The sequence below is a fragment of the Oncorhynchus tshawytscha genome, linkage group LG02 (genome assembly GCF_018296145.1).
Source record: "Oncorhynchus tshawytscha isolate Ot180627B linkage group LG02, Otsh_v2.0, whole genome shotgun sequence".
NCBI lineage: Eukaryota > Metazoa > Chordata > Actinopteri > Salmoniformes > Salmonidae > Oncorhynchus > Oncorhynchus tshawytscha.
Window position 1 is genome coordinate 13,067,439 of NC_056430.1, and position 18,784 is coordinate 13,086,222.

An 18,784-nucleotide genomic window follows, 5' to 3' on the forward strand; every position below is an offset into this window, starting at 1 on the left:
TAACCTGGTTCTTTATTTATTTCATAGATGCATAAGCTTTAGTTTTTTGCTGTGGCAAACTGATATATAGCAGATGAAAGATGACTGAAAGAGAGCTATCGATTTGGGGCTAGCAGGCTTTTAAGTTGAAGTGGTTCTGCTAAGATCAGAAAATTGTCTGGCACCAATATCAGGACAGCGTTGCAAGAGGAATGAAGTAGAGTGATGCAACACGGTTTCTGCAGAGAAAATCAAGAATCAATTCTTTCCATGAAACAAATTACCAGATAGAGCTGCAACTATAGCAAAAAATACCTAAAATATCAAATTAATATGTTTCAATACAGACATACTTGACATAGCACATTCCTTATCTATACTGTATATCATACAGTGTACATATCAGGCTATTACTATGCATAGTACCTATTCTAATACTAGGCATAGTACCTATTCTACTACTAGGCATAGTACCTATTCTACTACTAGGCATAGTACCTATTCTAATACTAGGCATAGTACCTATTCTAATACTAGGCATAGAACCTATTCTATTACTAGGCATAGTACCTATTCTATTACTAGGCATAGTACCTATTCTATTACTAGGCATAGTACCTATTCTAATACTAGGCATAGTACCTATTCTATTACTAGGCATAGTACCTATTCTAATACTAGGCATAGTACCTATTCTAATACTAGGCATAGTACCTATTCTATTACTAGGCATAGTACCTATTCTAATACTAGGCATAGTACCTATTCTATTACTCGCCATAGTACCTATTCTATTACTAGGCATAGTACCTATTCTAATACTAGGCATAGAACCTATTCTATTACTAGGCATAGTACCTATTCTAATACTAGGCATAGTACCTATTCTATTACTAGGCATAGTACCTATTCTACTACTAGGCATAGAACCTATTCTAATACTAGGCATAGAACCTATTCTAATACTAGGCATAGAACCTATTCTAGCATAGAACCTATTCTAATACTAGGCATAGTACCTATTCTATTACTAGGCATAGTACCTATTCTACTACTAGGCATAGTACCTATTCTATTACTAGGCATAGTACCTATTTTATTACTAGGCATAGTACCTATTATATTACTAGGCACAGTACCTATTCTATTACTAGGCACAGTACCTATTCTATTACTAGGCATACTACCTATTCTATTACTAGGCATACTACCTCTTCTATTACTAGGCATAGTACCTCATCTATTACTTGTTATTTTTATCTGAGTCTTTATTATTGATTATTGTACTACAATAGTTAAGGTAGTTAGCACACAAGCATTTTGCTACACCTTTTATACCTGCTGTAAACTGTGGGCGTGGCCAATACAATTAGATTTGATTATATGTGAAATTAATAAAGAAAATGTTTTACAGTATTCTCCTGCTGGAATGCTTTAAATCCATAGCTATTAGGTTTGCAATGGGTGAAAATACAATATATTTCCATGTACATGAGGTTTGATCATAATGCATCAAAACTCAAAACTACATTATTGTCCAAACAGACCCACCTATACTGAGACTAATTTCCCTAGTAGATTTATGCTTACACACAAGACCGTCAATCTTGTTCTGTAACAAAAACAATTCTCCCCCAAACAACCCAACACAACATGGTATTGTAGAAAAACAGAAACAAGCAACGGTTGCTTCCTAGGCAACCTACATATAATTACATCTTATTAATTGCCGCTTATGTAACATATTACCTATACATCACTTATGAGATGTAATTCTATGTAATATACTGTATATGACATGTTTATACATCACATAAATATTATACTGTATATGTCACTGGACATTTTTCAAACAGGAAGTGAAGAACAACAATAATCCATTTATTCCTAGAGAGAAGAAAAATAGTGATTTCTCTGAGGAGAAGACCTTACACTCCACATATTGGAATTTATTGGCTCCTCTGCAGTGGTCTAGCTAAACATTTACCTTGCAGCTAATTTTGAGAAGTATCAGGAAGGAGGGGCCAGTCAGTCAGTGCATCAAGGCCTAGACGCTAGCCTAACGGAAGGGTAATGTATTTTTCTCTATGACTCCTGGCCCTTTGCCACACCTTCCATTACAAGGTCCTACTGTTCTTAAGTGCTTCAAACAGAACTGGCTTAGCCGTGTACTCAACTTTGCTGACTTACTTTACACTAAGTTCCTAGCATTTCAGATTGACAAAGAACTAGCAGTATAACTGTGGACCCTGGCATAGTGAAAGCATACAGTCTCAGTACATTGAATCCAGTTGGTGGTAATTAAATAGGCACAGGTTGTACCAAATAGCGCCCTAATTCCTATCTAGTAGACTTTATAGGTAATCGTGTGCCATTTGGGACACAGCCATTGGTATAAAGTATTTTCCAAACATTACCTCTTGTCTTTGTCTGCCTGTATGTCTCTTCAGCCTCTTCTCAGAGCAAAACCTATTATGTTTGACTCAAATCCATGCCACTCCATTTAGTATGATATGTTACTTTATCTTAGGTTACATTACATTGACTAGAAGTAACATAGTAAATGTAAATCGGGGACTTTCAAATTAGTATCATATGTTACGTTTGGTATGGACAGTGGGATACTTAATAAGGCAAAATGTAATGCAAATGTCTAGCGACCCAAAGGTTGCGTGTTCGAATCTCATCACGGACAACTTAGGCATTTTAGCTAATTAGCAAATTTGCCACTACTTACTACTTTTTATCTACTTTGCAACTACTTACCTAACTCTTGGCTACAACTACTAGGGTTGCTTAGCTGACCCTTCCCCTAACCTTCCCCTTTAACCTAACTCCTAACATTAATCCCTAACCTAACATAGCATATCCTACTAAAGCAGTTGCACGTAATATATCATACTAAATGGTTCAAATGCGATAAAGACCGAGGAAACTATACGTCCTTCCATGTTTCTTATTGTATGACCGCTATCACATTGGTAGGCCAATGTAATGTAACTTAACATAAAGTAATATGTCATACTAAATGGAGTGGCATGGGATTTTGAGACCAGGTTAGTCTCTTGCTGTCTCTTTCTGTACCTTCTCATCAGCCATCTTCACACCGGAGTAACCATAGGTCATACAGCTCACAAAACCAATGACAGTGTAGATAAGTGTAAGGCCTTTTTTTCCCCCAACAAAGGACCCACTTTGCCCTTTAAAGTGGACTCATATTTTTGATAAGCCACCACAGCAGATGGAATACTAATCAGTAATCATGTAGTACCAGATTGACGAGCATTTCAAATACACATTTAGAAGATCCAATTCAATCTGGTTCTAATGATTGCTTCGCATCATTCATGGTAGTGTGTGCTTGACAAAGCTAACAATGGAGAAATTGAGTACCAGCAAAAATAAGTTATTTTCCTCCTTAATTTGCAAGTCAAAGAACCATCACTGTATGGAAGCTACTCATTTGGTCACCACCTGAGTGTAATAATCACCTACTGTTGAGATCAACACAATAGGAACTCAATTTTAACATAACATGTTATTCGTCATAATATTCAAGACGTGTAGGCCTACCTGTTATTGTATTTCTGTATTATTTCCTAAACTATCACATTTAACATTGCTCATATGCTTGGGATCACCTTTCTATTAAGCTTAAGGTGATACTAGGGTTGGTGACCAGTGGTATAACGTATTGCATTTCTCAGATACCTAACTTGGTTGTCGCTCTGCTCTACAGATCAGGAGCGGATAGGGAAGGACTCCAACTATGAGCAAGAGGGGAAGGTGCAGTTTGTTATCGATGCTGTCTATTCCATGGCCCACGCGCTGCACAACATGCACAGGGAACTCTGTCCGGGGAAGGTGGGCCTTTGCTCCAGGATGGATCCCATCAATGGCACTCTACTGCTCAAACACATCCGCATGCTCAACTTCGCAGGTCAGCCACCTACTTTGTACACACAGACACACACACACACACACACACAGACACACACACACAGACACACACACACAGACACACACACACAGACACACACACACAGACACACACACACAGACACACACACAGACACACACACACAGACAGACACACACACACACAGACACACACACACAGACACACAGACACACACAGACACACACACACACACAGACACACACACACACACACAGACACACACACACACACACACAGACACACACACAGACACACACACACACACACACACACACACACACACACACACACACACACACACACACACACAGGGTACCCAGCACCCAAGCACACACCACCTCACCATTTCTATCAGATTTGTGATGTTTTTCTATGATTATTTAATAAAATGGGATTAATTACACAATGTGAAATATTTACACACGATTGAAGACATCTCTAAACTGAGAGGAGAGGAGAGGAGGGAGAGGAGAGGAGAGGAGAGGAGAGGAGAGGAGAGGAGAGGGAGGAGAGGAGAGGAGGGAGAGGGAGGAGGGAGAGGAGAGGGAGAGGAGAGGAGGGAGAGGAGAGGAGAGGAGAGGAGAGGAGAGGAGAGGAGAGGAGAGGAGAGGAGAGGGAGACTAAAAACCATTCAGAGTAACACATTGTCAAGAGAGGGCCTCTTGAAGAAATAGAGGAAATATCTTTTGACGTTTTACAGAGATTCATTTCAAATGGATTAAACGGAGAGAGAACAATGCTGCTTGCTGGAAAATCTAGAAAACTCCTTGAAGGGCGGCAGTCCATTGAAATACATACTCCTGGAATATTTTTGGGATCAGTGTCTGGCAAAACATCCAAGAAAACACTATAATTGATTACATTTATTACAAAAGATGCAATGGTGTATGTGAGAAACATGTATCTCCTAAGGAGGAGATATGAAACCAACAACTGCATGTTTTTTTCCTGGCTTATTTGAAGACACCAAGGAAAACTACACCAACTACACTAACAACAAGATCAGTTGTAGCAGGTACCCCGATCTGTTTGTAGACACTGTGCGACACAAGTGGGCTGCTTCTAGGTTACACTCAACTTCCTCCTGTTGGCATTATCAGCAGCACACATCAGTATGTTTAACATGGACAACCAACCCACTGGGGCTATGGGAATAGCAGACTGGGGGGTCATTTATCAAAGATAATATTTATCTCCTCACCAGATACATAAATTACTCATCAAAATACCTCCAAAGGATACATTTTTTTTTTTAATTGCTTGGAAACAAAAATCATATGACAGATTGGTGAGAGCAGTTTAAAATGCTTTTTTGTTTCACTTGTAATGAATTATTCCAGAGGCCACAACCAGTGCTGTTTGTTGTTGTTGTCGTTGGGTTCAAGGTCTCCGCTGAGATTTAATTACAACCCAGTCTCAGTTTTAACTGCAGAGGGTCTAATGTGTCAATCCTCTTATACACTATGTTTAAAGCATCCAGGATCATGTGCAAACGTCAAAAAAGGTCAAACGTCAACAGCCTCCCAAAAGCAAAGCATTGGTAGTGTAATTAGTCACAGTGAGGTGGCCATATCTGTGGCAGGATGACAATCATTACCAATCTTATCTAGGAATATTGGTCTCTGTGGACTATCGCTACATCTCTACTCTCACAGTAGCAGAGAGAACCCCTCTTTGTTCAAGTGTGAGGATGCTTATCCTACTGTCATTTCAAAAAGTACTAAGTAGGTTCTTTGATGTCTTGCTCTGCTTCTTCTTATAGAAACCACAAGCAGTATGACAGTGGTTAAGACCTGGCATAGACATTTGTAATAGTTAGTAGAAAGTATTTTTCAATTATACAAAATTCAATAGTGTTGATGTCAGCCACTCAGTTCTAAGACAGAGGGCATATTTTTATAAATCATTAACCTTCGTGCTTTACCCTTCCCATATCCTCTGATACTTTTTTTTGTCTATTCTAAAACATCCACTTCTCAAATGTTTAATTTTGGCTCGCTCAGTAGCCGTCAATGCCTCAACATACAAAGCAAAGGTATCAAACATTTTTCAACCTCACTCTAGCCCCTGGTCCCAACCTCTCCCAGCACATTCTTCCATCTTGTGCCCACTTCTTCCTTTGATGCTCCAAAGACTGGCATGAAACTTCAATGAGCCACGATTGAATGAAGCTTCCCATCAGTGTTCTGAGTCTGCTGCTATCACGTCTGAGAAACAGTGTTTTCTTTTTGTCTTTTAACTCTACTGCAGACAGAATGCAGTGGGCCTTTCGACTGTCAGTCTCCACAGACACTGCAGTTGTGACTATGGAACAAAGGCAAAGCACTGTGGGTTTTTCCCTCTCAGCGTGCTTCTTTTCCCCTCTTCTCAGGGAAGTGCCAATTCTTCATTGTTGTGTGTCTCAGACACTGCCAATTGAAATTGTAAAAATAAATCTGCATGCCATCAGATGTTCTCTTTTTTTTTACATGAAGTTGAAGAACAAGGCTTCACGTCAGTTAAGGCGCATAAAAAAGAAGGCCTTACACACAGCATCGAAGTCAGCCAATGACTGTACACTAAACATACAGTACATACCTATATTGCTGGCTTACAAATGGGGAAACAGGAATGTAAATGTTAGTTTAAAAAAATAGTTACTACCTCATATTGTTTCTAAATTACATGGCAAGATACATTAAATACTGTATCATGAGTACATCAACATTTTGATTCTAATAGGTGAACTCTGAGGACATTAACTGGTGTCCACTTCTTTCATGAGTATGGTCTATGGGTATGATAGCCCAGCTTGAGAGTACTAGAGAAGATAGCAAAGGTTAATTTTGTGAAAAGTAGTAGAGAGAGAGAGAGGACCTCAACATGACAGCAGGACATATTGCCCAAGCCGTGAGAAGAGCAACAGGCCCAACCCCCACTATTACATCCGCCCAAGCCCCATCCTGTGACCTAAGAGGTATGTATCAGATGCTCAATATGCTCTGCTCACACCTACTGTGATGGTCCCGGTCTAAACCACACAAAAAAAACATTAGACACTACGGAACACAAAGCTTTTACTAACTGATCCTGGAATATACAAGATCTGAGGTCATCTGCCTTTGGCCTAAAGAGCATAAACCCAGACCTAATCAAAGAATATTGGAAATACAGGCATTGCCATCCTACAAGAAACATGGTATAAAGGAGACGGACCCACTGGTTGCCCTCTAGGTTACAGATAGCTGGTAGTCCCATCCACCAAACTACCAGGTGTGAAACAGGGAAGAGACTCAGGGGGTATGCTAATTTGAAATAGAGCAGGGCTAACCCACTCTTTTAAATTCATCAAAACAGGAACATTTTACATCTGTCTAGAAATGAATAGGGAAATTATCTCAACAGAGGAAAATATCCTTGTGTGCTACCTATATCTCCCCAATAGAATCCCCATACTTTAACTTTAACAGCTTCTCCATCCTAGAGGGGGAGATCAACAATTTCCGGGCTCAAGGACATGTACCAGTCTGTGGAGACCTAAATGCTAGAACTGGACAAGAACTGGACAATAACTGGAACCCTCAGCACACAGGGGAACAAACACATACCTGGAGGTGACAGCATTCCCTCCCCCATATGCCCCCCTAGACACAACTACGACAACAAAAAACGGGTCACAGCTCCTGCAGCTCTGTCTGGCGCTGGGTATGTACATAGTCAATGGTAGGCTTCGAGTGGACACCTATGGTAGGTACACCTATAGCTCATCTCCTGGCAGTTGTACTGTAGACTACTTTATCACTGACCTCAACCCCGATCTCTCAGAGTGTTCACAGTCAGTCCACTGACACCCCTATCAGATCACAACAAATCACACTCTTCTTGAACAGAGCTGTGCTCAATGATGAGTGATCCAAGCTAAAGGAATGGAATCATTTTAAGAAATGCTATAGATGGAAGGAAAAGGGTGTGGAAATCTACCAAAAAACAATTAGGCAAAAACAAATTCAGTCCCTTCTAGACAATTTCCTGGACAAAAGGTTTTACTGTGATTTTGAAAGTGTAAACTCGGCAGTAGTAAACATAAACCTGACCTCTCAGATTCCCTAGCAAATCTAAAACGTTCAAGCAGACAAGTTAAGAAAATTAACAACAATGGCAAATGGTTTGATGAAGAATGCAAAAACCTAATAATTTATTTTGAAACCTATCCAACCAAAAACCTTAAAACAATACAGAAATACACTAGGGAAAAAGAAGTCATAAATCTGTCAAGAATCCATATAATCTAACCACTTCTGGGAAACTCTAAACAAACAGCAACACGAAGAGTTATCTACTCAAAATGAAGATGTATGGATACACCACTTCTCCAATGTTTTTGGCTCTGTAACAAAGAACAAACAGCAAAAACATATACATGATCAAATACAAATCTGAGAATCAACTATTAAAGACTACCAGACCCCACTGGATTCTTCAATTCCATTGAATGAACTACAGGACAAAATACAGACCCTCCAACCCACAAAGGCATGTAGGGTTGATGGTATCCTAAATGAAATGATAAAATATTCAGACCACAAATTCCAATTGGCTATATTTAAACTCTTTAACATCTGACATATTCCCCAATCCACAAAAGTGGAGACAAATTTGACCCCAATAACTACCGTGGGATATTCTTCAACAGCAACCTTAGGAAAATCCTCTGCATTATCATTAACAGCAGGCTCGTACAATTCCTCAGCAAATGTACTGAGCAAATGTCAAATTGGCTTTTTACCAAATTACTGTATGACAGACCACATATTCACCCTGCACACCCTAATTGACAAAAAGCAAACCAAAACAAAGGCAAAGTCTCATGCTTTGTTGATTTTAAAAAAAGCTTTTGACTCAATATGCCATGAGGGTCTGCTATACAAATTGATGGAAAATGGTGTTGGAGGAGAAACATACAACATTTTAAAATCCTTGTACACAAACAGCAAGTGTGTGGTTAAAATTGGTAAAAACACACTTCTTTCCACAGGGCCAGAGGGAGATAGGGATGCAGCTTAAGGGATGATAGGGATGCAGCCTCTTCAACATATAAATTCAGCAAAAAAAAGAAACATCCTCTCACTGTCAACTGCGTTTATTTTCAGCAAACTTAACATGTGTAAATATTTGTATGAACATAACCAGATTCAACATCTGTGGCCACCAGCAGCATTACGTACTGCAGTGCATCTCCCCCTAATGGACTGCACCAGATTTGCCTGTTTTTTTTTCTGTGAGATGTTACCCCACTCTTCCACCAAGGCACCTGCAAGTACATTTCTGGGGGGAATGGCCCTAGCGCTCACCCTCCAATACAACAAGTCCCAGACGTGCTCAATGGAATTGAGATCCTGACTCTGGTCATGGCAGAACCCTGACATTCCTGTCTTGCAGGAAATCATGCACAGAACGAGCAGTATGGCTGGTGGCATTGTCATGCTAGAGGGTCATGTCAGGATGAGCCTGCAGGAAGGGTACCACATGAGGAAGGAGGATGTCTTCCCTGTAATGCATAGCGTTGAGATTGCCTGCAATGACAACAAGCTCAGTCCGATGACCCAGACCATGAAGAGCACTTTTTGCCAGTCCTGTCTGGTCCAACAACGGTGGGTTTGCCCTCAGTCCAGCCTCTCTCAGCTTATTGCGGACAGTCTGAGCACTGAGGGAGGGATTGTGCATTCCTGGTGTAACTCTGGCAGTTGTTGTTGCCATCCTGTACTTGTCCCACAGGTGTGATGTTAGGATGTACCAATCCTGTTCAGGTGTTGTTACATGTGGTCTGCCACTGCGAGGACGATCAGCTGTCTGTCCTGTCTCCCTGTAGCTCTGTCTTTGGCGTCTCACAGTACGGACATTGCAATTTATTGACATGGCCACATTTGCAGCCCTCATGGCTCCTTGCAGCATGCCTAAGGCATGTTCATGCAGATGAGCAGGGACCCTGAGCATCTTCCTTTTGGTGTTTTTCAGAGTCAGTAGAAAGGCCTCTTCATTGTCCTAAGTTTTCATAACTGTGACCTTAATTGTCTGTAAGCTGTTAGTGTCTTAACGACCTTTCCACAGGTGCATGTTCATTAATTATCTATGGTTCATTGAACAAGCATGGAAACAGTGTTTAAAACCTTCACAATGAAGATCTGTGAAGTTATTTGGATTTTTACAAATTCTCTTTGAAAGACACGGTCCTGAAAAAGGGACGTTTCTTTTTTTCCTGAGTTTATATCAACGAATTGACGAGGGGACTTAAACAGTCTGCAACACCCGGCCTCACCCCACTAGAATCTGAAGTCAAATGTCTACTGTTTGCTGATGATCTGGTGCTTCCTTCCACAACTAAGGAGAGTCTACAGCGCACCTAGATCTTCTGCACAGATTACGTCAGTCATGGGCTCTGACATTAAATCTCAGTAAGACAAAATAATGGTGTTCCAAAACAGGTCTAGTTGCCAGAAACATGAATACAAATTCCATCTAGATACCATTGCCGTAGAGCAAGCAAAAAACAATACATACCTCGGCCTAAACATCAGCGCCACAGGTAACGTCAACAAAGCTGTGAACGATCTGAGAGACAAGGCAAGAAGGGCCTTCTCTGCCATACAAAGGAACATAAAATTTGACATACCAATTAGGGATCTGTCTAAAAATACTTGAATAGTTATTAGAACCCATTGCCCTTTATGGTTGTGAGGGCGGGGTCTGCTCACCAACCAATAATTCACAAAATGGGCCAAACAACAAATTGAGACTCTGCATTCAGAATTATGCAAAAATATCCTCTGTGTACGTTGTAAAACACCAAATAATGCATACAGAGCAGAATTAGGCCAATACCCGCTAATGATCAAAATCCAGAAAAGAGCTATTAAATTCTACAACCACCTAAAGGGAAGTGATTCTCAAATCTTCCATAACAAAGTCATCACCTACAGAGAAATTAACCTGGAGAAGAGCCCCCTAAGCAAGCTGGTCCTTGGGCTCTGTTCACAAAAACAGACAGACACTACAGAGCCTCAGGACAGCAACACAATTAGACCCAACCAAATCTTGAGAAAACAAAAAGATAATTACTTGACACATTGGAAAGAATTTACAAGAAAACAGAGCAGAATACCTGGCCACTGTGACTGACCCAAAATTAAGGAAATCTTTGACTATGTACAGACTCAGTGAGCATAGCCTTGCTATTGAGAAAGGCTGCTGAATGCAGACCAGGATCTCAAGAGAAGATGGGCTATGTGCACACTGCCCACAAGATGAGGTGGAAGATGAGCTGCATTTCCTAACCACCTGGCAAATGTATTACCATATTAGAGACACATATTTCTCTCAGAATACACAGACCCACAAAGAATTTGAAAACAAATCCAATTTTGATAAAATCCCATATCTATTGGGTGAAATACCACAGTGTACAATCACAGCAGCAAGATTGTGACCTGTTGCCACAAGAAAAGGGCAACCAGTGAACACTATTGTAAATACAACCTTTAATTATGTTTATTTATTTTCCCTTTTGTACTTTAACTATTTGCACATCATTAGAACACTGTATATAGAAATAATATGACATTTGAAATGTCTTAATTTTTTTCAAACTTTTGAGTGTAATGTTTACTGTACATTTCATTCATGTTTATTATCTATTTCACTTTCTTTGGAAAAGTAAACATATGTTTCCAATGCCAATAAAGCCCCTTAAATTGAAATTGTATTGAATTGAGAGAGTAAATCTGCAATGTAAACAACCGGAGGAGAAGTCTCATACCACATCATATCCTCTCCGGTCTCTGCCAGGGGGGAAGTGTTGGCCTTGTCTGTCATGGCCGACAAGATGGAGCATCACCATTATACTGTATCTGTTCTGTTGGGCCCTTGGAGGCCCTCGCTGCATCTCTGTGTGGTCTTCTCTCTTTCCTTTTTTATGACTATTCCCAGGGAAATCCTTTAGTGATCCTCACAACACTATGTCCATTTTCTTCCTCTCTTTATTTCCCATTTCACATATTGAACATTTCTGATAATCCATTAACTCGAAAAAGCATTCAGTGGAGCGAACAGGCCTGAGTTTCAGTCATCTCAAGAGTAGTGTTTCAGTAGAACAAATAGGCCTGACTTTCAGTCATCTCAAGAGTAGTGTTTCAGTGGAGCGAATAAGCCTGAGTTACAATGTACTGCATGATCGCTCCATCACTGTAATGTAGTCGTGTGTGTGTGTCTGTGTGTGTGTGTGTGCGCATGTGTGTGTACGGGCATGTTTGTGGGCATATGTGTGTGTGCGTATGTGCCAACGGAGTCCACTAAGGGCCCTCATTAGGCCCCTGACACAGATAGGCCCCATTTAGACATGCAATGTGTGCCACATGACAAGCCTAATCGCTCACCCTCAACACAGGCCTTGACCAGGCAGCCTCAGCATGCTGTTACTTACAACTAGTTGAAATGGACAGCTGGACAAAACACACCTAGAGAACTGAGGTGGAATAGCGCCAATAGTCTGTAAATACATGGCTGCACCAATGATGCCTCTTTATCTACTGAAATGTATTTTCTATCTAGATATTGAAAATGGAATGGAATATAGAATGGAATATACTTAAGCATTGAGGCCCGACGAGGTGTTGTATATGGCCAATATATCACGGCAAAGGGCTATTTTTAAGCATGACAAAACATAGATTGCCTGGACCCAGCCCTTAGCCATGGTATATTGGCCATATACAACAAACATCCGAGGTGCCTTATTGCTATTATAAACTGGTTACGAATGTAATTAGAGAAATACAAATAAATGTTTGGTCATACCTGTGGTATATGGTCTGATATACTACAGCTGTCAGCCAATCAGCATCCAGTTTAAAATCAAATCAAAACAAATGTATTTGTCACATACACACGGTTAGCAGATGTTAATGTGAGTGTAGCGAAATGCTTGTGCTTCTAGTTCCGACAATGCAGTAATAACCAACGAGTAATCTAACCTAACAATTCCAAAACTACTACCTTATACACACAAGTGTAAAGGGAAAAAGAATATGTACGTAAAGATATATGAATGAGTGATGGTACAGAACGGCATAGGCAAGATGCAGTAGATGGTATCGAGTACAGTATATACATATGAGAAGTAATGTAGGGTATGTAAAGAAAAGTGGCATAGTTTAAAGTGGCTAGTGATACATGTATTACATAAAGATGTAGTAGATGATATTAGGGGGAGGTAAATACATATACATATGAGATGAGTAATGTAGGGTATGTAAACATTATATGAAGTAGCATTGTTTAATTAAAGTGGCTAGTGATATATTTTACATAAATTTCCATCAATTCCCATTATTAAAGTGGCTGGAGTTGAGTCCGTGTTGGCAGCAGCCACTCAATGTTAGTGGTGGCTGTTTAACAGTCTGATGGCCTTGAGATAGAAGCTGTTTTTCAGTCTCTCGGTCCCTGCTTTAATGCACCTGTACTGACTTCACCTTCTGGATGATAGCGGGGTGAACAGGCAGTGGCTCGGGTGGTTGTTGTCCTTGATCTTTATGGCCTTCCTGTGACAACGGGTGGTGTAGGTGTCCTGGAGGGCAGGTAGTTTGCCCCCGGTGATGCGTTGTGCATACCTCACTACCCTCTGGAGAGCCTTACGGTTGTGGGCGGAGCAGTTGCCGTACAAGGCGGTGATACAGCCCGACAGGATGCTCTCGATTGTGCATCTGTAGAAGTTTGTGAGTGCTTTTGGTGACAAGCCAAATTTCTTCAGCCTCCTGAGGTTGAAGAGGCGCTGCTGCGCCTTCTTCACGATGCTGTCTGTGTGGGTGGACCAATTCAGTTTGTCCGTGATGTGTATGCCGAGGAACTTAAAACTTACTACCCTCTCCACTACTGTCCCATCGATGTGGATAGGGAGGTTCTCCCTCTGCTGTTTCCTGAAGTCCACAATCATCTCCTTTGTTTTTTTGACGTTGAGTGTGAGGTTGTTTTCCTGACACCACACTCCGAGGAACCTCACCTCCTCCCTGTACCACTGTAGTGTCGTCCGCAAACCTGATGATTGAGTTGGAGGCGTGCATGGCCACGCAGTCGTGGGTGAACAGGGAGTACAGGAGAGGGCTCAGAACGCACCCTTGTGGGGCCCCAGTGTAGAGGATCAGCGGGGTGGAGATGTTGTTACCTACCCTCACCACTTGGGGGCGGCCCGTCAGGAAGTCCAGTACCCAGTTGCGCAGGGGGGTTTTCGAGTCCTAGGGTCTCAAGCTTGATGACGAGTTTGGAGGGTACTACGGTGTTAAATGCTGAGATGTAGTTGATGAACAGCATTCTCACATAGGTATTCCTCTTGTCCAGATGGGTTAGGGCAGTGTACAGTGTGGTTGAGATTGCATTGTCTGTGGACCCATTTGTGCGGTAAGCAAATTGGAGTGGGTCTAGGGTGTCAGGTAGGGTGGAGGTGATATGGTCCTTGACTAGTCTCTCAAAGCACTTCATGATGACGGAAGTGAGTGCTACGGGGCGGTAGTCGTTTAGCTCAGTTACCTTAGCTTTCTTGGGAACAGGGACAATGGTGGCCCTCTTGAAGCATGTGGGAACAGCAGACTGGGATAAGGATTGATTGAATATGTCCGTAAACACACCAGCCAGCTGGTCTGCGCATGCTCTGAGGGCGCGGCTGGGGATGCCGTCTGGGCCTGCAGCCTTGCGAGGGTTAACACGTTTAAATGTTTTACTCACATCGGCTGCAGTGAAGGAGAGTCCGCAGGTTTTGTTTGCGGGGCCGTGTCAGTGGCACTGTATTGTCCTCAAAGCGGGCAAAACAGTTATTTAGTCTGCCTGAGAGCAAGACATTCTGGTCCGAGATGGGTCTGGTTTTCTTTTTGTAATCCGTGATTGACTGTAGACCCTGCCACATACCTCTTGTGTCGTTGAATTGGGACTCTACTTTGTCTCTATACTGACACTTAGCTTGTTTGATTGCCTTGCGGACGGAATAGCTACACTGTTTGTATTCGGTCTGTATTCAGTCATGTTTCTGGTCACCTTTCCTTGGTTAAAAGCAGTGGTTCACACTTTCAGTTTCACTCGAATGCTGCCATCAATCCACGGTTTCTGGTTTGGGAATGTTTTAATCGTTGCTATGGGAACGGCATCATCCATGCACTTTCTAATGAACTCGTTCACCGAAATAATGTTTTTTGTTGTTGTTGTCAATCATAATGACCTTTATCTAATGTCAATGGGTCTTAAAAATGATGCTCATCATCCTTGTTCAGATAACTTGTGTCACCGCATGATTCCTGTGGATCTGTCTAGTTTCTTCATAATCCATACAGTCTATCCCTCTGTGGATATAGCTGGCTCTTGGACTGCAATGTTAAACTGTGCCCTACTTGGTTAGAGAATTCGTAATGGGTTTGAAAATGTGGCAAATAGAGAGTGATTGTTGAGGATACTTGTTATGCTAGGATGATGAGTTGTGATTGTTGAGGATAATTGTTATGCTAGGATGATGAGTTGTGATTGTTGAGGATAATTGTTATGTTAGGATGATGAGTAGCGATTGTTGAGGATAATTGTTATGCTAGGATGATGAATGTGTATCAGCCTTCTCTTTCCTCAATCACATGCCAACAGAATAGTGTCATTTAACACTGAACACACTATAGAGTACATGGCAGTGCTGGTGTGAAACATTAAGAAAACAGAGACCGTGACGGAACATTTTTTTTCCTTCGGTCCACGAATCCTCTGTTGAAATAATCGTAACTTTTTCTTAAATTGCAGGTGGCAGGTAACCTAGCGGTTAGAGCTTTGGGCCAGTAACCTAAAGTTCTCTAGTTCGAAAACCCGAGCTATCAAGGTAAAAATGTGTAGGTTTGCCCTCGAGCAAGGCATTTAACCCTAATTTGCTCCAGCGGTGCCATACTACTATGGCTGACCCTGTAAAACAACATATTTCACCTATCCGGTGTACATGACAATACAGCATTTATTTTTTTGCGCCGTTGTGAACATTAAAATCACACAAGATTCACAAACTGTACCTCTATCAAGTTTAATCAGCTTATCGTGTCTATCTGAGCTCTCCAGAGAGAGACTCAACTTTCGTATTCAGTCCAATCACATACTATTCATGTTTCTTGATTGTAAAAAATAATGAGAGGTTGAATCACGAGAGACAAATCAACCATAAAATAGCAGGAAAAATGCCCTGCTCATTCATTGCTGAACTTCTCTTCAGATAATATCACACTTGGAGGGTGAGTGAGTCTGTAGGCTAAGTGCATGGAAGTGTGAGTGTGGCAACTGTTAGACGGCTCAGCTCGGCTCCTGAATAGGAAATGACTCCAAGGACAATGGACTGCATAAAGAGAAACTAAACAATGCGCCGAGAGTGCATTCAATTTCATTTTCAGGACTGCAAAATGGCTGCAATTTTGAAGATTGCTCTCAGGACCTTGTTTCTGTAGTCGAAAATATGCTTCAGGAAACTTCTGAATAAAAGTTATGAAAATATTTAGCTAATTTCAAGTCTTCAGGGTTTTGCTGTGGTGACTGCAAGAGGATATATAGATTTTTGCTTATGGTATCATACAATGCCCTCAGTTTAGGCTCTGGTATGGTATACTCTAAAGTGGTTCACTATCACTATGTCAGTCTGCTGTGAGGATACACCTTTCGGATACTCAGTTTCCATTAGTACTCCGAGTTTTCCTTACTACATAACTTAACCAGGAAAAACTTTACTCCCTAGCCATAATGTCAAACCAAAAGCCTTTTAAATGTAGCTCTGGAGAACAATGGTACTAAAAAGTAACATACAATGCACAAACATTTGTCTGAGCCTTAAGTCTGGACTGTAATGTTTCTGACATGCATCTGCAGACCTGTACTGTAGCCTGTACTGTGGCCTGTACTGTGGCCTGTACTGTGGCCTGTACTGTGGCCTGTACTGTGGCCTGTACTGTGGCCTGTACTGTGGCCTGTACTGTGGCCTGTACTGTAGCCTGTACTGTAGCCTGCACTGTGGCCTGTACTGTGGCCTGTACTGTAGCTTGTACTGTAGCCTGTACTGTAGCATGTACTGTAGTCTGTAATATAGCCTGTACTATAGCATGTCCCTAAATCTGCGTGATCTTCAACCAGCTTCTCTTACTATCGTTGTCATGCCATGTATGACAAGACAGTATTGCAACGGCATGCCTGCATGACAACAATAGTCTGAGAAATTGGCTAAAACTCATACATATATGAGGACATGCATGCCAGAAGGCATGCCATGAACATACAGTCCATCTAGAGAACAGCCTGGTTAAGAGATGCCAATAATCTCTGGGCCAACCTCAGATTGGAGCAGCAAGCATGACCAAAAGACCGTAAACTGTTAAATGTAATTAGATCTGCAGTGGCAGGCTGTGGTGCCACATTAGTGTCTGAAAGGTCCAATGTGGCAGTCAGGATCCATTTTCCTTTCACAGTGACAGCATGGTGCCAGTGCCATGCGATGGGCTACGGCCTCAAATCCTTAACACACCCTAATACACAGCTCCAACTGAGCCAGTGGGAAAGCTATGTCTTTTTGTAAAAAATAATTGTAATGGAAAAATACTATGATTTATAATCCCAGATACAAATGATACAAATGATTACACTCATGGAGAGTGCTTTTTAAACATATCTCCTTCATAAATAACATCTGCTGTAATCCCTCTCATCTGCTTCTTTTGCTGTGAGATGTGGGGCTGCATTGTCGCTGAGGCACGGCTGAGCACACAGTAAATCCTTAATCCAGAGGGGCTGGCTCATCGAGATGTGGATTAGGCTGCTGCGTACGTCTTCCGCCTGACGCTAAACAAAGAGAAGGAAAAAGCATACTCTTCAGCAGAAATCCGAACCGCCGAGATCATCCACGCTTTCCCCCTTGTTTGTAAGATGGGACACCCATTGTGCTTGGGGAGACTTGTTGATAAGCCAGGCATGAAAAGGGAAATGCCAGCGCCTTACGCCTTCCATCAGTGGATGGCTGTGTACTGCTGCATGTTCAAACTTGAGTTTTGAAGTGGAAGTCGATAGGGATGTACTCTTTGCATCCTCAGCAGAGAGCAGTGATGCTATACTTAATATATTCAAAGATGCTTCTTTGAGAAGTAAATGTTGTTGTTTAAATAATTTATAATATCACAAAGGAGAATCTCAGGAAAATATGTCGTTGTGTATTGTTTGTTGTGTAGTGGGGACTGTTTTGTTGATGGTGAGAATCTGCTGACATTTGGCTTCTAAGTCATGTGACATACCATTACTATAGCTCGAATGGCAAAACATATTGGGGAAAACATTAACAAAGAATTTCAGTGTGCGATAACACTACACAGTAACACATTGTAGTTTGACATTATTCTCACAAAAGCTGTTTCCCAAAATCCCCCCACCCACAGTTCTCACTTAGAGAATGGAAGAAAACATTTTAATAGATGACTGAAGAGATGATTTGACTAGGCAGAAACCCCTAGACAGAACAGACCAGAGAGAGAATATACAATCAGCATATGCCACTTATTCTCTCCTCACCCCACAAGTTACATTTCAAACTTTCTTGAATAGAGAAGTTGAATTTTCATATTTATTTTGGTTACCCGCCTACATTTGCATATTCTGCTTTGACTTTTTTGTATATATATATATATATATGCATACAGTAGGGGTCTTTTAAAAAAAAGTGTTAAACAAATCAAAATATATTTGAGATTCTTCAAAGTAGCCACCCTTTGCTGTGATGACAGCTTTGCACACTCTTGGCATTCTCTCAACCAGCTTCATGAGGTAGTCACA

General features: G+C 41.3%; 1 protein-coding gene across 2 annotated transcripts in view; it reads left to right on the forward strand.

Moving 5' to 3' along the window:
- The window catches only part of LOC112221587 (metabotropic glutamate receptor 4-like), a 210,472-nt gene that overhangs the window by 150,232 nt on the left and 41,456 nt on the right, over positions 1-18,784 (forward strand). For both annotated transcript variants that reach the window (XM_024383740.2, XM_024383748.2), the window contains exon 6: positions 3,719-3,919. In XM_024383740.2, coding sequence (XP_024239508.2) covers positions 3,719-3,919 — 201 coding nt within the window. The remainder of the gene's footprint in view (positions 1-3,718; positions 3,920-18,784) is intronic.